The sequence below is a fragment of the Panthera onca genome, chromosome F1, assembly GCF_046562875.1.
Source record: "Panthera onca isolate mPanOnc1 chromosome F1, mPanOnc1 haplotype 2, whole genome shotgun sequence".
NCBI lineage: Eukaryota > Metazoa > Chordata > Mammalia > Carnivora > Felidae > Panthera > Panthera onca.
In genome coordinates, this window is record NC_138355.1 from 61,146,859 (window position 1) to 61,170,257 (window position 23,399).

The 23,399-nt window shown below is 46.1% G+C and overlaps 1 protein-coding gene across 1 annotated transcript in view; it reads right to left on the bottom strand.

The window, feature by feature from the left end:
* Positions 1-4,524: 4,524 nt before the first annotated feature.
* The window catches only part of DUSP10 (dual specificity phosphatase 10), a 39,198-nt gene continuing 20,323 nt past the window's right edge, over positions 4,525-23,399 (bottom strand). The window contains exons 3-4 of the mRNA XM_060644403.3: positions 8,694-9,065; positions 4,525-5,103 (exon numbers count right to left, since the gene is read on the bottom strand). Coding sequence (XP_060500386.1) covers positions 4,838-5,103; positions 8,694-9,065 — 638 coding nt within the window. The 3' untranslated portion in view covers positions 4,525-4,837. The remainder of the gene's footprint in view (positions 5,104-8,693; positions 9,066-23,399) is intronic.

Here is a 23,399-nt window from a genome sequence, read left to right on the forward strand (position 1 = left end):
AAACTTCAAAAGCATATCTTTTTGGCAAACATAAATCCATCTATAACATCCTTACATTTCAGCATTTAAACTAGAGGATATCAGGGGAGCCTGGGTGGTTCAGTTGGTTAATATGACTTTGGCTCGGGTCATGATCTCACGGTTTGTGAGTTTGAGCCCCGCGCTGGGCTCTGTGTTGACAGCTCAGAGCCTGCAGCCTGCTTTGGATTCTCTGTCTCCCTCTCTCTCTGCCCCTCCCTTGCTTGTGCTCTCTCTCTCTCTCTCTCAAAAATAAATAAACATTATAAGTGAATGAATGAATGAATGAATTCGAGAATAGCAAAGAGAGAGTGGATCTCAACCACAGGAGGAACGAACATCACCCAAAAATGGATAAAGTAACAACGCAGGGGGCTACGTAGCCTCTTTTGGAGACAGGGTTAGTGTGTTTTCAACTGTAGAAGCGTCAGTTGCATCTTCTTAGACAGAAACATCATCTTCTAACGTCTTCGCTGGGAAGTTACGTAGAGTTAAAAGGAGTTGGCAAGGATGGACTGTGGTGGTTTCCTACAGTAGCAACTTAGCTGAATCGGAAACTGCATTCTCCCTTCCTGTTTCACGCGGGGCTAGGGTTCCCCGGAAGAGAAATGTACATGAGACTTGCGAGGCAGAAGTGAAGCAGCCACCCGCTCGCTCTGCAGAGGGCACCGTTCTCAGGGATCTGGTGGCTCACCCCGGCTTCGGGCAGCAGCTGTGATTGCTGCCGATCCCCCCCTTCAGTTCTGCAACTCCTGCACCAGTCCGTGGTCAGCTCCCTGGCGAAGGGCCCCAGATCCTTCTCCAAGGTCACCCACATCATCAAGGTTGATAAAAGGCAAATGTGGGTTCCAGTTCTTCCTCCAGATTCCACTTGTTTGTCCTCCTCTACTTCATGGCCGGCTTTTCTCCCGGGCTGTTGGCTCCACTGACCCACAGGGACTTCAGCCCGTTATCAGACCTGGAGGCAACACACTCCCCTTGACTTCTTCACTAGACCCACGGCTAATTCCCCCCGACGAACCCCTCCTTTTCTCTCTCTCTGCACTTTGGCGTCTGATCGGACCTTGATACATGTGTCTTCCACTAAACATCGGCAAAGTTGTCACAGGAAAGGAAATCAGGAACCCTGGAAAACACCGGCATTCACAATCACCTCTGCACGGGCAGGCAGTTCTCTATGGACAGGTTTAACTTGGGACTTTTTATCTAAATACCTTATTCTTGCCCATTCTTCTGGGGGCCGGTGCTTAATACTCACTTTCTGCCCACATCCATACATAACAACTGTCTCCAGTTAGAGCTTGAAAGCAAACATCAACCCCCGTTTCCTGAGACCGGATGTTGTATGTTTGGGGGCTAAACCATAAGTATAACGTGTTGTGGCTTATCTACAAAAGCCTGTTCACAAGCAAGGTGTTAGCCACATTGCTTATATCCATTCAATTTGGCTTGCCAGACATTTTACCTTCCAGGAGACCTAGTTAGAGCAATTTATCAGTGCTCTGTCTTAGTCAACTTCTGAAGTGTGATTCAGGTCCTAGTTCTTTATTTTAATATAGCTTTTCATTTTTGTTTTACTGTAACCTCCAATTTTCTCTTTCCCGTGCTTTATTACCTTTCCAGAAGGTCGCCTTTCCTCATTTACTGTCAACATGTGATTGCTGGGTTGTGTATGTTTCTTCTTTCATATTTCTGCATCTGACAGCTTTCATGCCCCACCTCCCTCCTGCTTGTCCTGATCCCAAAGCAGTTAGCACAAGCTGTTCATTGCAACGTGAGCTCCAGGGGTGCCTGGGTGGCTCAGTCCATTAAGCATAAGACTTTGGCTCAGGTCATGATCTCACAGTTCGTGGGTTTGAGCCCCGCATCGGGCTCTGTGCTGACAGCTCGGAGCCTGGAGCCTACTTCAGATTCTGTGTCTCCCTCTCTCTCTGCCCCTCCCCCCCACTGATGCTCTGTCTCTTAAGAATTAATAAACATTTAAAAAATTAAAAAAAGAAATGCAACCTCCATCTCTTGGTTAATATGCATTGATTGGAAAAGTATCAACTGTTGTAATAAATGTATATCGAGGGGCTAGACCCGTTGGGCTGTTCAACTAAAGGTTAACGATGGCAGCTGTATCTGCTGAATCTGTACATAACAGACTCCTGCTATTAAATCATTACACCCATTCAGCACAAAGCAACCCTTGCTGGATGCTGAGAATGACGCATGCACTGGTCGGTCAGAAGCTCTGCTTTCTCAGGAAGACAACACTCAATTATTTCCCAGTCAGCTGAGGCACCTAGCAAGGCCCAGAAACCTGGGAAGTCTGGTTTTTAGAGCCATAGTTGGGTTAATCCACTTTATTTTCATGAAGTGGTTAACATTCCTCATGAAGAAATAGAGGCTAAGTGACTCAAAACAGATTAGCAAAAAAGTCCTGGGTCTCTCAGAATTCTTGGTATGTGGGTTGGCAGGATTCCTGTCGGCCCCAGGACAGTCTTTTTCTCAAAATCATCAAGTTCAAAGACCATCAATCATTTCCACGTAGCTAAAGAAGAGAAATTGTATTGATTCTTCTCCTTGTTTTGTTACAAAAAAGAAAGGGCGGGGGGGGGGAGAAAAGATAAAGAAATAAAGGGAAAAAAGCCTTACACTCTATCAGAAATTTAACTTTTGGATTTAGAGTAAACAAAAAGAAACGCCTAGGAAATCACCATGTATTTTAAATCACTAATTATATAACAACTTGACTCCTTAAATATGTTCTGACATCAAGAAAAGTACTAGTCTGAAGAAGAGAAAACACCAAAAGAGAAATTTACTTTTCACCTGATTAACACTTCGTAGTAAACATAATTCAAACAGCTCTCAGCTAATTCTCATTAAATCCAGTCTTCACTTTCTTTTTCACTTCTAGTAGAAAAGCTATTTAAAAAAATAACTGGCAAAAATAGTTTGTTACAACAGTTCTAAGCAGTGCTCACAAAAATACGTCAAGTGTAGTCATCTAGAACAGGACATGGCAGGATTCTTCGATTCAGCGACTCATGCCAGGCGTGTTTCCAATTTGCTGTGACTCTTCCCTATGGCCAGCTCCCTCTAGACATGTATTTTAATAAAACGCAGAAAACCTTGAGATCGTGTTCTTCCCCTCCCCCGACACCCTCTTTTCTGTGGTTTGGGAACCCCCGGGATACCAGCTATGGATTAACCAGGTGTGATGGGAAAGCCACTGTACCCAGGGAGCTGAGTTCAGTTTGCTGTCAAAAGAGCAGGAAATTGCACTTTGCTGCTCTGTACTCTCTGTGGTTAATGTTACCAAAGATGCCAAGTGAGAAAGTGGCAATGGGGCAGGGGAGGGACCGTCAAGACCCCTAAATGGCAGATGCTCACACATATTTATCAGATCGCCACTGCAAAAGATCACAGAATTCTAACTAATCAATCTAGCAGTGACCTGATCATCAAAACTCAAAGGCTGGAGTGGAACCCCCGCCCCCAAACCTCAAAGGTGACTTCACCTGACATTTCCCCTAATTTGGAGAGAATTTCGTTGGTAGAAGAGGGGGTGACGACTGGGCACGCCAATGACCGGGGGTCTTTGGGTTCCTTGCTAATTCTCTGCGCTTCGCCCTGAGAACACAGAATGTTTTCCCTTCCTCATCTTTCTTTCCCCATATAAAAACATGTGTTTCTTTCCAAATTATGTTACATACACAAGGTACCGGAGGTAAGAGATGCTTGAACCTGAGTTGAGGAAAAAAGACACATCCCCAAATGAGTTTCATTTATATAATGAAAATAAATTTTTACACAATCAACAGAAACACATCAAGTTTGTTTTGTTTTGTTTTTTGCGAAAAATATTTTTAAATAAATTTTTGTCTTTTTTTTTTTTTTTTTTACATTCTGATATACATATGTAACAAGGTTTATGGCACTGTAACCAGAATCAAATCCAAAAAATGATAATAATAATAATAAAGGAAAAAAGGTGGGGAGGAAAGTAACTGATTTTTATTGAACTCCTTTCTATCTCCAAGCTGGCAAATTTACACTATTTGCCTATTATTTGGCTGCCAGCTCTCACTGGTTTGCACACTCAAAACCCCGTATTATTGCACGAGAAGCCAGTAAAGGCTTATGGTAACATGGTCAGTCCCTTGCTATTTCAAAAAATCTCTTAAACCCAAGAGAGGGGAAAAAAATAATCCAGAGTATGAAACACACAAAATCAACAGTATCTTTTGTCTCTTTAAAGAATGTGAAGGGTTCTTAGACCACTTAAGTTGCCCTGATTTTTCTCTTTGCACCAGTGAGCACGCCAGGGCTTGGTTTGATTGGGTGTTTGTTTTCTGCGTGGATGACCCAGACAGATGTCGGGCCTTTGTGATTCGATGTCTTTTTCTGCCGCTTCCTTTTGGTTCTTTTTAATTTGTTGCAATTGTAGTAGTATCTTCGGTCTATGAACCTGCACAGACTATTTAATCATAAACTCTACAAATAGCTTAAAAGGAAAAGGGGGAAGAAACAGCTTTTATTATATTTTTATTGTTGGCTTAAAAAAATTACTCCTTTAGCCTCCCTGCTTCGTCAGTTCACGGGAAGTAAATCTCAATGGGCATCAAAAGTTAAATTCTTCTCACACTTGTTAAAAATAAAGAGTTTTTAAACAAGTTTTGTTTCCATTCACAAACGTTACCCCCATCTAAAAAAAAAAAAAAAAAAAAACGAGAAAGAAAGAAAGAAAAAGAGAGAAAAAGACAGAATCCATCCTCCTTTCTCTTCGTCTCCTAGTGGAGAACAGTAATCCTTTCCATCCAGACCTCTGTCACACCACCGTTTCCACACCCATCAGCTTTGGCGTAAGGATCCGTGGTGTTACACCGTTGTTCAGGTCTTCCTCAAACTCCAGTAACTGCCCCATGAAGTTAAGGTTTGGGGAAATAATTGGCCGTTTGCCTTTGACAAACTTATAAGCGTCAGTCATGGTCATCCGAGTGTGCTTCATCAAGTACGCGATGACGATGGTGGCGGACCGGGACACCCCCGCCTGGCAATGGATGAGAAGCCCCTTCCCACACTGGTGAGCTTCCTCTGGGAAAAGGGAGGGAGGCAACAGGTGCAGGAAAGAAGGGAGAGATGGGAAAAGAGAGATTAGCTTTTATCCAGACGTCACAAGGCTATATTTTGTCGAGAAAAGAATAAATTCCAGCGGTTGTAGAGCTCAGTTAGAATTTGCTAGTTAATTGTGTGTGTTTATGGCACAACCTCCAGAACTGGCTGACAGCAATATGAACGTGAATAAGATGCCACACGTCTACACTTAAAGAGAGAACGAGTGGCTCAGCGGGTTAAGGGTCCGACTCCAGCTCGGGTTATGACTTCACAGTTCGTGGGTTCCAGCCCCATGCTGGATTCTGCCCTGACGGTATGAAGCCTGCTTGGGATTCTCTCTCTTGCTCTCTGCCCCTCCCTCACTTGTGCGCTCTCTCTCTCTCTCTCTCTCTCAGAATAAATACGTAAACTTAAAAAACAATAAATAAATAGAGGACGAGGTAAAAGAATCATTTAAAGGAACCGTTCACATCACAGGTGGTGACAACCTACTTACAGCCAGAGTCACAACACAGCTAACTTGCCCATGAAGCAAGCCACTGATGAAGGAGACCCTTTGGATCAAGGATGTTAATTCCGATCTCAAGGTTGTGTCGCTTTTCAACACTAGTGTTCTTAACAATGTCCGTCCCAGCTGTGACAGAGAGGGAAAAAAAAAAAAAAAGCCCTGCATTTCTTTCTTTCTATTATAGGATTGATCTGTAGGAACTGGTGTTAAATCGATGAGGGTTTCCATCCTGCTAAACTCCGAGGCCAAAGAAACAAAACGCAACGAGAAAGTTGCTATGTGCGGCTTCTTACCAGAAAAGTCTATTGTTGCAAATGTAGCTAAAGAGTTGCAGTGCTCGGGCACAGGGGGCATCACCTACGTGTGACTGTCCAATCCCTCCCCGCATCCATGTATGCTGTTCCAACATGGCGATGGGGAGCAAGATGGAGGAATTCTAGTGATGGTCCAGGACCCAGAACGATTGAAAGAAGCAATACTTTGTAAGTTTTCAGATATATTAGAAGCCCGGGAGAATAGCTTTGTGGGCACTGCCTACATGGATTCTTAATGACAATTCTAGACCAAAAGGCATCCCAAAGAAAGTTTCTCTGAAGGGATATCAATTAGATGAGGAGTAGGGGAGGGGTGTAAAGAGGAGTGATCTAACTTAAACCACTTTTTTTTAAAAAAAGTCTATTTATTTATGTAAGTAATCTCTACACCTGACATAGGGCTCGAACCCATAACCCCTAGACCAAGAGTGGCATGGTCTTCTGATTGAGCCAGCCAAGGCTCCCCTAATTTAAACCACTTCTATGGGTTACCCTCCGGCGAACTGCGAAAAGAAACCTCACACAAAATTCCATCTTAAATATCTATGAATGAAGCTTACTTCTCCTAGATGACAGTAGCTGAAGAAAGCAGCTCCCTTTTCTAGTTTCTGCTCCTCAGCACACGCTATTTATTCACCTCCACACTAAGACTGGGAAGCATGGTTGTAGGAAAATGAGCTGCAAAGTGCTAGGTTTGACCACTGGTTTCACGGCACACTAGATGAACACCGCGTGTGAATCACCTAACTCCCGAGAGCCTCAATCCTCCTGTCTGCGTAATGGGAATAATACTAACTAACAAGGCTCAGGGAATCTGGGAATAATATCCCCCAATTCGGGAATAAATAAATTGGCACCGTGAAACCCTAAACTCTGCTCAGTTTATATGAGACTCTCAGTGAATGTTATTATGTTTATAAAGCCTATTGTTTTCCCCAAAGCAAGACTACACAATTTCAGTTTATCTAATGATACAAGGACAAAAATGAAATTGTGCCTCTGCAGGCTGTGATGCTGAGTTGTTCTTCAGGTTAAATGCTAGTTGTTATTTGCTTTGTTTTCCTTCTAAAAAATCAGATAAGCCTGAATAACCTGTAAGGAATGCAGGTGCTTGGATTGAAATCCTGTTGGAACAAGCATGTCTTATGCTACTCCTTAAATGGGAAACAATCTCTTAACTTCCCCCAACTGGAATTAAATCAGATAAAATTGCAGTCATAACACCATATATCAACCGGAAAGTTCCTCGTCAACTTGGTGACATACATTTCTTCCTCGGGTCTCAAGGTTTGACTCGAATATTATGAATAAAATATCTAAGACACCTTTGCATCCACAAGTGTTGCCATTCAGGAACCAACTGAGCAGTGGAAACATCGCCCTAGCATATCGTAGAAAGGCTCCTGCCTCAGCGTCAAGAGCCTTGCGTTCTGGTCCTTTCTTGGCCACTAAAATTCTTATAATCTTAGAGAAGTCACTTTACTTTTCTGAGTTCAGGGACCACTCAGAATTTCCTTCCAGACTGCATATTCCATGGTCCTGCATTGAAGGCACAATCGGCCAGGAAAACAGCTGGGTGATGTGGCCAGAACCGCCAAATCCACAGCAAACCTATCAGACCCAGGGCTTTTTTTTTCTGAAAAAGGATCACCAAATATGAGTGCATTCTTCCTGGGACAGAGGCCAGTAACAACCTGCTACAGTATTTAGGGAAAGAACTCAATCACCTTTTTGTGGTTAATGAAGGCTGGAGTCACTTGAAAAAAAATTGTTGGTTATGGGCTAGGTATTCCCCCAAATGATCATTAGAGCCTTAAAACAGTTCGAGGCTCTGGGAGCAGCAAAAGGTTCCGTTGGGATCAGGGTGAGGCTGGCGGTTACCTCCTTCTGGAGACTAAAGTCTGCTGTGGTTAGAATTCCCCTCCTTGGGAACTGCTCAGGCTACACAACCTGATCTTTCCTACTTTAGCAGGTTTGGGGTAAGCTGTCTCACGAAACCTAGTACCATTTTGCTAACACGTTCATACGCTTCTGCTACCCCGTGTCTACGAACTGACACAAAGCAAGTAGAAGGGGAAAAAAACCAACTCATCCCTCCGCTCTCCTCCCTCTCCTCCGCACCGATGTGATACCTGAGGATGTTCGCTACAGCACCGCTTTCCTGAAGAACATTCTTCAGAAGCGGCCTTTCAGCAAATGCTACCTATGCCTCAACCTCATGTAGAGAAGCTATACCGACTGCAAATTCATTTAACCTGAGGTAAGGGAGGTGGGGGCAAGTTTGGAGGCGGTGTCATTTTCCTCGCACTTCATTTCCCGAAAGGGACCCACAGCCATGGTCGACCAGATGGCCATGGCAGCAGCTCTGTCCTCCTATGCCTTCCTCCCTGTTACTTCTTTTGAAATGACGTGCCAGAACCTACCTACACCAAGCCCTACTGTCTTTTTCCTGGAGAACCACAAGGATGCAGCTTTCTGATTGACCAGATCCCGACCAAAGGGAATCACCTATTCGTTACAATCCATTCCAGGGGCTCCCATGCATTCCGTGGGCCATGACTTGGGAGAATACTTTGGCTGGTCCAGGTGGGGGAGGCCTGAAAACACCTCTGAGCCGCCTTTTTTTTTTTTTTTTTTTTTTTTTTTTTTTTTGCAGCCCAAGCATCAGCCTTGGACTCGCTATCAAAGCGAAAGCTGCAGGGGGAAAGGAAGGCTGAAGACGAGCCGCCCCCGCGGGAGATAGTTACCAATGAACTCGAAGGCCTCTTCGAAGTACTGCCGCAGGTTCTGCTTATTGCTGTCGGTGGCTGGCAGCCGCTTGTAGTTGAACAGGCCTTTCTCGTAGTGGTAGAGGGGCAGGTGAGTGGTGACGTTGATGACGTAGCCTATGTTCAGCCGCTGCATCGTGTCCAGGTCCTGAGCGTCCTGCTCGTTGCCGAGGAACAGGAAAGGCAGGATGGGCGTCAGCTCCGCGTTCTCGATGTCAGGGGTGGTGGGGAGAGACTGAGGTAGCACGCTGGACGCTGCAGACGCGCCGCCCCCCACCTCCCGGCACTCCTGGAGCTGGAGGGAGTTGTCACAGAGGTTTTCATGGTTCTGCTTAAAACTGCTAAGTCCACCTGGAGCAGACACACAGAAGGTGAGAGTGACCACTTCTAGAACTTCAGAGCCGGCGGAAAGAAGGTGCCACCGTCCCCTACCCCCCCCCCCCCCGGGAAATAAACTATGCTTTGCTGCCTAGGCATCTCTTAGAAAATAAAATCGGACCCCAAGTGCCAGCCCCGGGGGCGTCCCCAGTGGCTCAGCCGGTTGGGTGTCAGACTCTTGATTTGGGCTTGGGTCACGATCTCACCGTTCGTGGGTTCAAGCCCCCCACTGGGCTCTGCACTGACAGTGGGGAGCCTGCTTGGGATTCTCTCTCTCCTCCCTCTCTCTGTCCCTTCCCCGCCCATGTTCTCTCTCTCTCGCTCTCAAAATAAATAAACTTGAGAGAGAGAGAGAGAGAGAACAACAATGTGAGTCCTTTTGGAGATCCAGGACAAGCTTCAGATGATCCCATGGCAGGCAGTACTTTGGAAATGTGCTCTTTCTACAAACTGTGGCATGTTCCCCTGGAAAGAGTTCCGTGCAGCATCAGGCAATTTTATCAGCAGCAGATTTGATCTGCTTCAAAGAGCCATATGCTCAGTGGCCTACATAGAACCTTGTACTTCGAGAGCCAGGGAAAGCATGGCCGACCTCCCCAGGCACTGGAGGCACGTGCCTTGCACTCTTCCATATGCTTACCTAACCCAGAATGAGAAGTTTGCTCCCAACATGGCAAAGTGGCTATGAACAGGGACCTTGGAAGGCCCGGATTCCCTTGGCTATGGTCCCAGTAACACAACTTCTTGGCTCTGTGACTTAGGCAAGTTAATTTCTCTCTCTGTGTCTCGGTTCCCTATCTGCAAACTGAGGGTAACGGCATCTACCCCTGAGCGTGATTGGGGGTCTGGAATGAATGCACACGGGCAGTGTGCAAACGTCCCCATCAACAACTGCAGCGTCACTTATGGGAATGTATCTTAAGAAAATCACCTAACCAAACATATCCAGCTAGATGTGGCAAGACGTTGACCACAGCATTATTGTCTTATAGGAAAGGCCAGGAACCAAAACAAATTACAAAAAAAAAAAAAAAAAAGGAAAAGTTAATATATTCATCCCAGGGAATGTGACGCAGCCATTGAAAGTTGTGAAAGGGATCTGAAAACAAAGACAATGTTTCTGTTTAACGTTAAGCAAAACAAAACCAATCCAAAAACATTCACCATACACGTGACGAAAAGCTAAAGGACCATGCAAAAAAGAATTTGAGTTAGGAAATGTATGGATCGCAGAGTATCGTTTAAGTTTTTCCTTTAATATTTGTTAGATACATCGCACACATGGTTAAGCCCAAAGGATTGTTACAACAGTCGAATTACATGATACACGTGCAAGGGCTATGAAACCTGAGTTGATAGGATTACCGCCGTGTGGGCTCCCATTCTAATCAAACAACCAGATACCCTAGCCTTCCTTTTAAAAGGAGGGGGAGAGGCGCCTGGGTGGCGCAGTCGGTTAAGCGTCCGACTTCAGCCAGGTCACGATCTCGCGGTCCGTGAGTTCGAGCCCCGCGTCAGGCTCTGGGCTGATGGCTCGGAGCCTGGAGCCTGTTTCGGATTCTGTGTCTCCCTCTCTCTCTGCCCCTGCCCCGTTCATGCTCTGTCTCTCTCTGTCCCAAAAATAAATAAAAAACGTTGAAAAAAAATTTAAAAAAAATAAATAAATAAATAAAATAAAAGGAGGGGGAAGTTAGAGACCTCCTAGAAGCTGAAAGCCTCCGGAACATGACATTTATGCCTCCTGATACAGGCCTTACATCTGTCTTGATAGTTTCAGGAGATAAGGCAGGAAACACAAAGCGTGAACAGGATACCGTTGTGTTGAAATAAACACAGGAAGTCTATCTGTCCTCTAGTTTCTGAACCTAACATATGCCCTCCTCCATTTCAAGTCTCATCTTTGGCAACTAGGGCAGGGATCTCCAGGCCACAACCTAGACAGTCTCAGGTTGTTCTTGCCCCAAACACACACAGCCAGGCGTGACAACAGGCTAAGTCATATTTTCATCAAGGCCCAGCGATGACACAAAGATCATTCAAAGAGGGTAATATTATGGTGATTTCATTCATCTGTAAGTGTCAAAACCTATCTTTGCTTTTCAAAAAGGAAAACAGGGGCTACAGAGTCATTTTGGTGGATTTCTAGAATTAAACTCTGCCCTTACATATTATTAGCGTACTCTGCTACGAAATCATGATTAAAAAGTTTGGGCCCTAAGAGATTATTTGTCAACTAGACAGAGGAAATGGAAAGCCAGAAAGACTTCACTAGTGACAACTTAAAAAAAAAAAAAAAAAAGCAAATTGAAATCACCCACTGTTACCATCACAAATGCCACGAAAGAGACTTTAAAGAGTTATTTTAAAATCTGCTCAGCTTTGCCTCCATAAAATCCAAGTAAATGATTTACACTGATTCTGTGATGGGAACCTAATTCACTTTGTTTTTCCCCTTAAGAAAAAGGCAGTCGTTACACTTTTTCATCTAAGATGAGAGGAAAGAACCAAATAAACTCAAAAGAAGTCTCGAAGGGGTGGGGAGGGGACTTTTCTCTGTTCTTATTTAGGGTTCTCAAGCTGTAATTTGTCTTAAAAGCGGCTAGTTTAAAAAAAAAAAAAAAACGCATGCCAAAAAAGAAAAAAAAAAAAAAAAACCCACACACAGAAAAAAAGCACCGTACAGCTTTTTAAAATTCTGTCTCTATACCTCCTTTCCCAATGACATCAGCTGGAGGCTCCCCACCTGCCCAGTTGCCATAGCAGTTACACAAAGACATACAATGACATCAGTTGGCATGATATCAGCTCTTTGAGTACAAACAATACAAGAAGAACTACTTTGTTTAAGGCCTTTGGTGCAACTGTGTTCTGGGGAGCCAATGATGTAATGCTAACAGGTGGCATGGGCCTTGCATTTGCCTAATGGGGGAAAAAACCCATGGGGGAGGGGAGGAGGGAATGTGAGACAGACAGACACAGAAGGCTCCGACTCACAGGGGGTGCTCACGTGTAAAACTACGTGTATGTTGTATGTTGCAGCCATGTGGGGACTCCGTTCATAGAATATTGGAAGATGACGAGGCTAGAAAAGGAAACGCCACGGACTCAAACACATTAGTTGGACAAGGGAATTCACATTGAGGGGTACGAAGAAATCGCCTCCTGTTCACTCGTCAGTCTGCTGACCAGCTTCAGCATCAGTCCCCCTACGGGTCATGCACATCCACACGCCGCAGTTACACAACTCTCCTGGGAGGGAGCTTCCGGCAAAATGAACGGGTCGAATCTCACCGTGGTGGTTCTTCAGAGAGATGTCTGCGGGGAGGATGGTTTTTCTTCTCTTAGGGAATTGGAATGGGAAGCCGGGGAAGGAGGAGAGGGAAGACTAAGGCTGATATGGTTTTCTCTTCCAACCACCTTCCCCGGACCCTACGCTACCATGTATCACTAGAGGCTGAACTGCCTGATCACCTAGCGAGGAGCTTTGATTCCATCCTGTTGGTCCTTCACTACGTAAGAACATTACAGCAGGATAACTGACAAGCAAAGTAGAGACAAAGTAGCTGGTGGTTAAGAGCAGTTGATAGAGGCAGACAGACCCAGGGTGTGATGTTGATTCTGCCCCATCAGAGCAGTGAGTCTTGATGCAAATCACTGCCCCTCATTAAGTTTCGGCTTACTGATCTGTAAAGTGGACGTAATGTCACCTGCCCACAGGGCTGTGGTCTGAGCAGCCTAGGTAAGCATGTTGATATATAGCCAGGCATCTGATACGTAATGTCTTCTTACCCCACAATCATTACCCTCCTTGTCCTTATCTCCCTTTGATCGTCTGCACTGCATTTCGCGAGAACTCTAAGTGCTGTGCGTGGTCCTCAGGCCGGCCGCCTTGGGTCTGAGCGCCAGCACCGCCAACACTAGCTTCCGGACCACGAGCAAATTTCTTTCCCCCAGATAGAACACAGGGGCAATAAGAGTACCTCACACTACTGTTTTGAGGATTAAACTGCTTAGTAAAAATAAAGTACTTGAAAACAACTATCCATGGTAAGCACTTTTCTACATCTATTACTTTGGGAAACTACCATTTTAAAGATCTTTAAAAAAAATCTGTTTTTAATTTTTTAAAAGTTTATTCATTTTTGAGAGACAGAGCACTAGTGGGGGGTGGGGGAGCAGAGAGAGAGCGGGGGACACTGAATCCAAAGCAGGCCCCAGGCTCCGAGCTGTCAGCACAGAGCCCGACGCGGGGCTCGAACCCACGAACAGCGAGATCATGACCTGAGCCAAGGTTGGACTCTTACCCGACCCAGCCACCCAGGTGCCACCTCCCCCAAATTTCTTAATATAAAGATCCTACTGGGATGAGCACTGGGTGTTATAGGTAGCCAATTTGACAATAAATTATAATAAATTAAAAAAAAAAAAAAAGAAGACCCTAAACAACGATCAGGAAGCTAATATTCCAGAGCTTTTCCTTTTAAATTTTTACTTAAAAAGAACCAGGGACAAACATATCTGAGCAGTTTTAACACTGAAATAATATACTTTTATCATAAAGAAAACAAATAGCTCCCTATCCTGCCTAAACGAATATATCTGATTTCATTTGTTGGCCCTAGCTTTCCCAATAACGACTGCATAGTTTTTGACTTCCTGTTTGGTTTTATTTTATTTTTTCCAGAGGAGGATGGTGTTTTAAATAAAAGTGCTCTACACCCATCCCTGTCCCCACCCCCCACGCCTCCCCAGTCCCCACCGGGCTGAGCGATCTTGATCTTCTTATGCACACAATTGCTTGCAGTTAACCGTGCAAATATTTTCTAGGCAGGAGCACCATTGCTGGGGGCAAACATTTCAAACCTTATCGGCAAAACTAGGTTCTCTGCCAAAATGAGCATGGTCAGCACTTTGATTCCGAATGGCAACAACCAAGAATACCCAACCCCTAGAGAAAAATATGTAGGAATACAGGTCGCCTTGGTTTCCCCCAACAGCAAGGCGACCGTCCCGCTGAAGCAATGGATCCCAGTGTGAGTGGGAAACCTCCTGGTAGATTTGTTTCAGTTCCTGTTGCCGTGTTGACTATCGCCGTCCTAGAAACAGAGGAGCCTTCTGTAATGTGATTCAGAAGCAGGGCTCTGGGCGGCAAATTAAAGAACCACATCCAAATGCAGAATCTACAAGCAAGAGATTTCCGTATTCTGGGGATGGACAGCACTTTCGCGCACACGCTTTTTTCGTTTCATGCTAGCCCGGAAAGTGAGCACTTTCCAGAAATTGAAGGAAAACCCTCACTGAAGGTCAGCAAATGGAATTAACCCCCAAAGGAAGGTGGAGGGGGATGAAAATGGAACTCTTCTAGAAGCTTGCTGACAGCATGCTGATCACTCCTTTTTGTTGTCTACTTTTCCTTACTGGGTGATGAGTCTTTTAAAGCAAACTGGTGCTCTGATGACCGTGGTTAAGAACACAGACTCTGGAGCCAGGCTGCTTGGGTTTAAACCTCTGGCTGCCATCACTAGCTAGCTATGTTACCTTGGGCAAGTTACGTAACGTCCCTGCCCCTCGGTGTCCACATCCACGTAGTTAGCTCTAGTATCTATCTCATAGGTCTCTTCATATGGATACGATGCTATATGAGTTAGATATTACGACAAATGAGAAAGATACCGGTGTAAAATGGGCCCTAATGGATCCTATTTTGGGGGTCCTCCAAGGAAACTGCAGTATATCGAAGCAGACTCTCCAGATTCTATACACACAAGGATCCTTGTGGAAGAAACAAAGCTTGGAGAAACCAGAGTGGACGTCAGGCTTCTAGCACTGAAACTCTCATAGAGCGGAAGTCACAGTCAATTCATACTTTTCGAGGCAGAAAATCACCCACCCTCACAGGGGAAGTATTGGGGATGCCAGCTAGAACCACAGAGGTTACTGTCCCTGGCTTGTTTCACATGAAACAGTCTTCATAGTCCACAGACACAACTGAGGATTTCATAGTAGGAATGATTTCAAGTTCAATGCCAGGTGGTGTCACCTAAGCTGTCATATGATCCTGTCCCCAGGCAACGTGGGGAGGCTATCTTAGAGAGGATGAGTCAAGTGAGAGCACTGTGTCACTAGGTAGACGAGGACACAAAGGGATTAAGAAACACTTTTGTTACCCAGGGAAGAGAGAGACTTAGGAGGTTGGGTCCAGCAGCCATGGTGGCCGGGACCACGAGTCAGAGATGAGTCTCCCTAGGATCCCTACAATCCTATCACATCATCGCCTACATGTGAAATGTCCAAGTGTGAAAAAAGAACACAACACATATACAAGAGGTACGTTAAGCTTAAAATTCTTAACAAATCAGTATCTTGACGCCAACTGAGTACATGTTGATTATTTGGGTAAATACCATTAAGTGTTCCAGAAAGATAGATACATGTTGCCTCACGGGTTTTTGTTTTTATCTGTTTGTTTATTGTCTGATCTCTTTGGTAGGAGATACACGTTATCTACAGATATATCTTAAAACCCAGCTCTAGAAGGCCATCTGTGATATATAAGGCAGAGGGGCAAAGCTTTGCCTTGATTCAGAAAAATGACTCTGTCGTGTGCCAGCTGTGGGGCTTTGTGAACGTTACTGGGTGCTCCTGGATGAGTTTTCCATAAGTATAAATCTGGAATACTTCTGTTCAGGTGGGTGGTAGGGATTCAGTGAAACTGTATGTAAAACATCCATCCTGGTATCTTTAAGAAGGTATTCAAACCCTGTGGCTATTTGGAGAAGAATTGTCAGCGGGGGACAAAGATGAGGAGCACTTCGGGGGGGGGGGGTTTCCTTGCTCTAGAGCTGTCATAGGTTTAGCTGGAGGGGGGACCTTGAAGAAAGGTACGCGGAGGGAATCGGAGATCATCTTCCAGCGCCAGTCCCAAGGGAAAGGGTGCTGGAAGATGCCACCGGGCTGCCGGCCTGCAGCTCTGCTCTTGTAAAGGTCAGGTTCAGTGCTGTTGGGTCCCAGCTTAGACAAACGCAGGAGGAAGTGGCGTGCAGAACGGGGGCGGGTCTTGTGGTTGGTGGTCTCCATTGGAAACTTCATTATATTTAGTTATTCATGTTCTAAGATTTCAATAGAATGGGAGGGGGAGATATATAGGGTTGTGAAACAAGCATAAAATACATGCATTTCTGGCAAATTTTCTGGATATATATATATATATATATATATATATATATATACACACACATGTATACACACACGTATATGTACATATATACACATGTATAATCTACCGGCAAGACATTGCTTGTATAGTCATTATAACTCGAGTAATTTACTTATTTGTGTACCCCTCAGATGACATGCCATTGCTCCCAGCAAAACAGCTTGGTAGATTATAAAATCTAGCATTCTGCAAATAAGCTAATACTTGATTATAATATATACCAAGAACGAAATTCCACTTTTGCTCCTTCCTAATCTTTGTATAATTGGCAACGAGCTCTTAGCTTCATTTTTATCTCTAGATACTTCTGTATATAATTTGCTTGGGGGCTCTTCTTTCTTATGTTTTAAGACACGCTGCTCTCTTCTTTGATTGATAAAATCTTTGTAATGTCCTCAACAGAAAGAACTTCTAATAAATCCCTGCCTAAATATTTACCTCAAAAAAAGTGAACGGAGTCGGAAAGATCCAATGACTGAGGAACTGCGACTTCCGACAACTGAAGAAGAAGGGGCGCCTGGGTGGCTCAGTCCGTTAAGCGTCTGACTTCAGCTCAGGTCAGGATCTCACGGTTCGTGAGTTCGAGCCCCGCGTCGGGCTCTGTGCTGACAGCTCGGAGCCTGGAGCCCGCTTCGGATTCTGTGTCCCCCCTCTCTCTGTGCCCCTCCCTCGCTCGCACTTTGTCTCTCTCAAATATAAACATTAAAAAAAAATTTTTTTTTTAAACGTTGAAGACGAAGCTTTGGTTGAACACCTTCCAAGAAACGCTGATCCCGGCATGTTTCTGTCCAAGTTGAAAAGATTCTCCCTGTGTCCCCAGCACCCCACACCGCCTAGCTCGGAAGTGGCCTCTGGTGTAGACACGTGCCCTCGTGCCAGAACCGGTCAGAAAAGGGCTGGGGATTCCACTTCAGCCCGCTGAAGTCACTCAAATGCACCAAAGGGGCACCTCCTCCCAGGAGGGGAGGCGCCCTTCTCATGTCCCCTTCCTACCACCCCCAACTTTAAGGCTTTCACGGGGACCCAGCGATCAGGATACCACCAGTCTCATTTGTGTGTACTTGAATACCACAAGCAGCTGGTTTGGGAGGCCGCTTCACAAGTATGTAAATACAGCCTGTTTCTTTAAATCTGTTACCTCATTTATTTACATTAGAACAGAAAGCACCGCCAGAAGCAACAGCTGATGACAGTCATGTAATTTTCCACAAAGACAACAATTAAACAGCTTTGTGTTATTTTAGCGAGCAGATGACTTTTCGGAGTGAGTGGGAATCAAACTGTAAGATTTCAGACTTCCCACAGCCGGGACCCCCCTCAGGTATCTGCCAGAGTCCCTGGGACTTGAAGGAAGACCAAGCTTTGGGTCCCTCTCCCTCACAGCCAGCTCTCTCTCTCCCTCTCTCTCTCCTCTCCCTCTCTCTGCCTCCCTCCCTACCTCCTCCCTCTCTCAGAAACCCGACAGGAGAACAGGGGAAGGAAACAGGAGAGGGAGAGGTTCTACCCAGAACTGGTTTCTGCTTGGACTGCCAATGAATCCACAGAATATTTTTGAAACCGATTTTTATCTTTATTATGTTTTAAAACTTTATATTTTTATTTTGAGAAAGAGAGCAAGCCCGTGGGAGAGGGGCAGAAAGAGAGAGAGAGAGAGGGAGAGAGAGAATCGCAGGCAGGGTCTGCACTGGCAGCACAGAGCCCGATGCAGGGCTCGAACTCATGAATCGTGAGATCATGACCTGAGCGGAAGTCAAGAGTCAGACGCTCAACCGACTGAGCCACCCAGGCGCCCCTGAAACCTATTTTTAAAGAATCCAGGGTAAGGGTGGGAAAAGTGGTCAGGCCCCCTTACCCCACCCCCACATAGCGAGGCCCTGTTAATGGAGAACCCCACCTTCACACTCACTCTCCCCATTCTGTCGGAAGAACCATCTGGAAGGCAGGGGTGGGCATCATTGACTCCTAGGGGTCGATCCCTTTGCCTGAGGGGCTGGGAGAAGCCTTCTGTTCACCCTTCAGCCTGGTCTGGACTGGTCTGAGCAGCCATGCCTGATGGGTCCGGGTGCCCACTCTGGCACCATGGGAAGACCAGCCTGTGGAATCTCATGTTCATGGGGAGTTCGCCTGCCTCTACATCGAGCTTCACTCCCACTAACAAAAATGCCAATGAAAGAGAGTGAAAGTGATTGTCTTCTTTTCATGACAGGGCTTTGGAATCCAATCAAGTGAATAGCTTTCCACGAAGAAGTGTGCCTATCGGGGCGCCTGTCTGTTGAGCCCAGTCTGTTGAGCGTCCGTCCGACATGGGCTCAGTTCATGACCTCGTGGTTTGTGAGTTCGAGCCCCACGTTGGGCTCCGGGCTGATGGTGGGGAGCCTGCTTGGGATATTCTCTCTCCCTCTCTCTCTGCCCCTCCCCCCCTTGATCACCGCGCCTGTGCGCTCTCCTCTCAAAATAGTAAATAACTAAACCTAAAAGAAAAAGGAATTGTGCCTATCAAAATACAGGCTGGGTATACGGAGGGAAATGCACAGGAAGAAGGACAGCCAAGTTCGAGCCCCATGTCCCCGGAAACTTGCAAGTTCAGATTCCCTTCTCGTTTCTCTGACCGTCCAGCCCTGAACTGTGTCAAAGCCTCAGCACAGACCAACCGGTTCCCAGGGAGAAAGGCGCATCGCAAACACTCAGCTCAAGTCTCTGGATTGTTCTAAACGGACACACCAGAGATATTACGTACGTTTCACTTTTATAATCTCTTTTCTCTAAGAGCAAGCCCTCCCCAACATTTTGGGATTGGAGAGACGTGCCACAGATGCCCCTTCCCTCTCTCCACCTCTCTCCCTGCCCACAGGTCAGGGTCCAGTGGGAAGAGATGGAGGATAAACATTAAAACACACAAGGAAAAAGGTAATGATTAATTATGATGAGGGCATGGGGCGCCCTCCAGTTCCCGGGTGCTAGGAGAGGGAACTAATTAGACGGGGTCCAGGCAGGGCCTCTCTGGGGATGAGAAGGCATTAGCTGGTTTGGGAAAGGGGTAGAGGGGAGGGGGCCCAGAAGGGCAGACGAGGCAGGGAGAACCACACCATTGGCAAGGGCAGGACATTTGCTAGGTCTGCAGTGACTCAAGGGAGCCCAATGCTTAAAGCCTAATGAGCAGGTGGAGGGATGGGGGGAGGGAGTGACCAGTGGAGGTCAAAGAAGTCTGCAGAGGGCCTCTTAGGGACATTCAGCAGCGAGGATTTTATTCTAAGTTCAGTGGGAAGCTCTTGAGTGTTCAGAAGTCCATAATAGGGGATTAATATGTGTTTGAAAAGAAAAGGGGATCAAAAGAGAAAGGGAAAAAAATTAATTTACCAGATGGTGCAATTTACCTATACTCTAAAACCTGGGCCCAAATCATGACTTTTCATTCCCAAACTACATCTTTTGCACCTACTGTGGATTGAATTGTGTCCCCTACCCCACCCCACAAATTGACATGCTGAAGCCCGACCCCCCAGCATGGTGGTATTTGGCGATGGGGCCTTTGAGGGATAATTTGGTTTAGAGGAGGTTACGGAGGTGCCGTCCTCATGATGAGATTAATGCTCTTGTAAGAAGGGGCACCGGAGAGCTTGGTGACTCTCTTGTGACCACTGAGGACACAGCGAGCATCTGCAAGCCAGGAAAAGAGGACCCTCACCAGAACCTGACCATCCTGGCCCCCAGATCTCAGACCTCCAGCCTCTAGCACCGTAAGAAAATACACTTCTGTTGTTTAAGTGACTCCGTCTGTGGTATTTTGCAGACTAATACAGTATTTTAAATTCCCAGTAAGGCTTTCTTTTTAAAAATATAAATTATAACTCCTACTTTTGAAGAACCACACCCAAACCTATCAATTACCTGAGACCCTGGCCCCTGGGAGCCAAACCAAGTTGGTACCATATTTTAAGATCTTAAAATCGAGCCAGAAATGTTCCAAGGTAGGAGGAAGACGGTGCCTGAAGAACCAGCATAGCCATCAGAAGCAAGTCCATGGAGCCTCCCAGAACCTTAGTTCCATGAACCAGCTGCAAGCAGAGAAGCCCATTCCTTTCCCAAAGATACCGACCTCCCTGCAGATCAGCATTGACCCAATGCCCTCCGTGCTACATCCTTCTGGGCCAAAGAACATTTTTGCTGGAGAATTTCCGTGTATTTGGGAGGCTACTCTATACCATGCGAGGGCTCCACCTTCTCTGTTCCCTAAAAAGCTCAATACCCGTTAATCCATCAAGACGGATTAAGGGAGGGGAAAAAAAAATCCATGAGATCATACTGGAAGGCTGCAGAGGGAAGAATGTTAATAGGAGAGTGCTATAAAACACAAAGCCATATTTTTCCCAAGAGCTCAACCAGATACTCTCCATTATTGTTTAATTCTCTGAAGAGAGGGAAAACATTCTTTGCTTTTCAGTGCAGAAGTTTAAATAATGAAGCATTGCTAAACAAACAAACAGAGGAAAGCCCAGTGAAGCTATTCATTAAACAACCCCACTGGACATAAGGAACACGGCTGCTTAGCGGTCCACCTCCCCTGAGGACCGACATTTGTCTAAGACCCCAAATTAAACACATCACAACTTCACAGCAAAAGTATGTTTCCCAATGGGATTTCGGTAGAGTCCAATTAAATAAACCTCTAGAAATATCAAGAGCAAGCCTCAAGGGAGAGCATATTTCTACTGTGAAACATTCTCATTGGAAATTACATTCACAAAAGGTCATCTGGAAACATCCATGACAAGAGGAGGGGAGGAAAGGCAGGAAGCAAGGCAAAGTTACACAAATAAAGCCCCAGGGGGGTGGGGGTGGGGGTTCACTATCATCGTGTTTGGAAGAAGTGCCCGGCCAAAAATCCTGTGTGCCTCTTAGCTTGCTTTGAATGAAAGCCTGCGTCCGGACAGCTTGTATGACGATGCTTTAATATGATCTGGAGGTCAAAGGCTCTAGCTTAGGGAATTCAGGAAGTGGTAGGGGAAAAGATTAAATGTCAACATCAAAATCTGAATTGTTTTACAGAACCAATGTTTTCAGTTCGCGAAAGGCATAGCAACAAGTTCCTCAAGTCACAGAGCCGAATTCTATATTTGGCAAGAATACTCAGCAAGCCTGAGCATTAGCGATCAACTGCCAGAAAGAGCGGGCGTGAGCTCCACTTGCAATGGATTCACCCAGCCGCCCATGCCCAACAGTTAGATCACAGAGTGAGGGCTGAGCTTGGGAAGGTCAGCCGGAAGCCAGGGAAGACCTCATTGGAGCACTGAGAGACACAGGAGGTCACACCAGGTCAAAAGCTAGCACGTCTCCACCTAGTGGACCACCTTCTGAAATTAAGGGGGAAACAACCAAGAGGCCAGTACATCTCTGAGGAGATGGGCTGGGAGGGTACAGGGACGCGGACTTGCAGCTAAGTGGAGGGCCAGCCGAGTAGTGGTCGGTTCAACCTGGGACATGTGCAATGGAGAGCCAGCCTGGGATGCCCCCCACATTGGACACCATCGGACTTCCCGGCCACACGCCCTTGAATGCGATGCCAATGCCCACCACTGCTCAGGGCGACAGAAGTCCCAACGGCCAGCGCTCGAAACGCAGCCCTTCTTCCTGAGCTGAAGTGATCCTGGGTTCTAGCTTGGGGCCCCTGTTGCCACTTCTATGAAGTCGGGAGTGTGGATAATCTGTGCCCCAAGGTCTGGCACTCTATAACTTCAGCACAGCTTCCATAAACCAGATATGGATGGACGATGGCAAGGACGAGGGCAGCGGTCTCGGAGTGTGCCAGGCCTGGGGGGTCTGCCTCCCTTAGCACACGCTGTTCCCTCCTCCCGGAACCCTCTTCCCCTCGTTTCTCACGTAGGTGGCTCAGAACGCAGGTCGGATGTGATCTCCTCACGGGGGTCATCCCGGCCTCCAATTTACCGCCTACCTCTGATGGCACTCTTTCGTGACATCATCCAATTTCAAAGTTTTGTTGTCTTCAAAACACTTATCACAATCTGAAGTTGCTTCTTATTTCTTTGCCGGTGGGTTGTTGTTGGTAAAATGTAGTTTCTCCCACCCTCACCCCCACCCGAGAATGTCCATATGCTGTTTGTTTTTGAGGAAACAGAGCCTAACAGTTCACTGCGCCGGGGCTCAGGCTGCCTCCACCACTTTCTAGTATGATCTTAGCAAAGCTGCCTTACCCTTTTTGTACCCTAGTTCCCTCATTTGTCAAATGGGGCTAATAATAGTGCCAACGGGGAACAAGGGAGTTACTGCGACTCTTAATGAGCTAATACTGGGAGTTATGAAAAGAAATTATAAAGGGGTTGACTGTTTAGCACCTGGAGCAATACCTGATTTGTATAGATGCTCATTAAATGTTTCTAGATTACATGACCTTTGGCTTGAGATGAGAAAAGGCCGTTTAGTTGGCAAGCACCTATTATGGGTGGTTCAGCATAATGTTAGGGATTCGAGGGATTAAAAAACAGACATATGTCTCTGAAGATAAATCTAATGAGACAAAGAAGGAAGGATAAAGGAACAGTAGAGAAAACAAAGGGACGGGCAGAAATCTGAAGAACCTACTAAAGAGTAACCTGAAATGACACCATCAAGCTGTGACTCATGGGAGGCAGTGTAGGACCAAACAGGTGAATTCAGCATGAGGACACAGAAATCTTGTCACTCTCTGGCTAGGAAGGAGGGCCAACAAGTCTCCTGGAGATGAACAGCCTACGGGGGACTGGCTATGATGTGGGAGGGCTGGGACCCAAGACAGTTTATATCTGGTGGCTTCTAACGCTTTCTCCTCTCTCCATGCCTCTCCCTTGGACATTCTATCTGAGTGGTGAGAAGTAGAGAGGATGGGGGCACCTGGGTGGCTCAGTCAGTCACGATCAGTCATGATCTCACGGTCCGTGAGTTTGAGCCCCGCATCGGGCTCTGTGCTGACAGCTCAGAGCCTGGAGCCTGCTTCCAATTCTGTGTCTGCCTCACTCTCTGCTCCCCCCCACCCCCCCACTCTCACTCTGTCTCTCTCTCAAAAAGAAACAAACATTAAAAAAAAGAAAAAAGAAAAA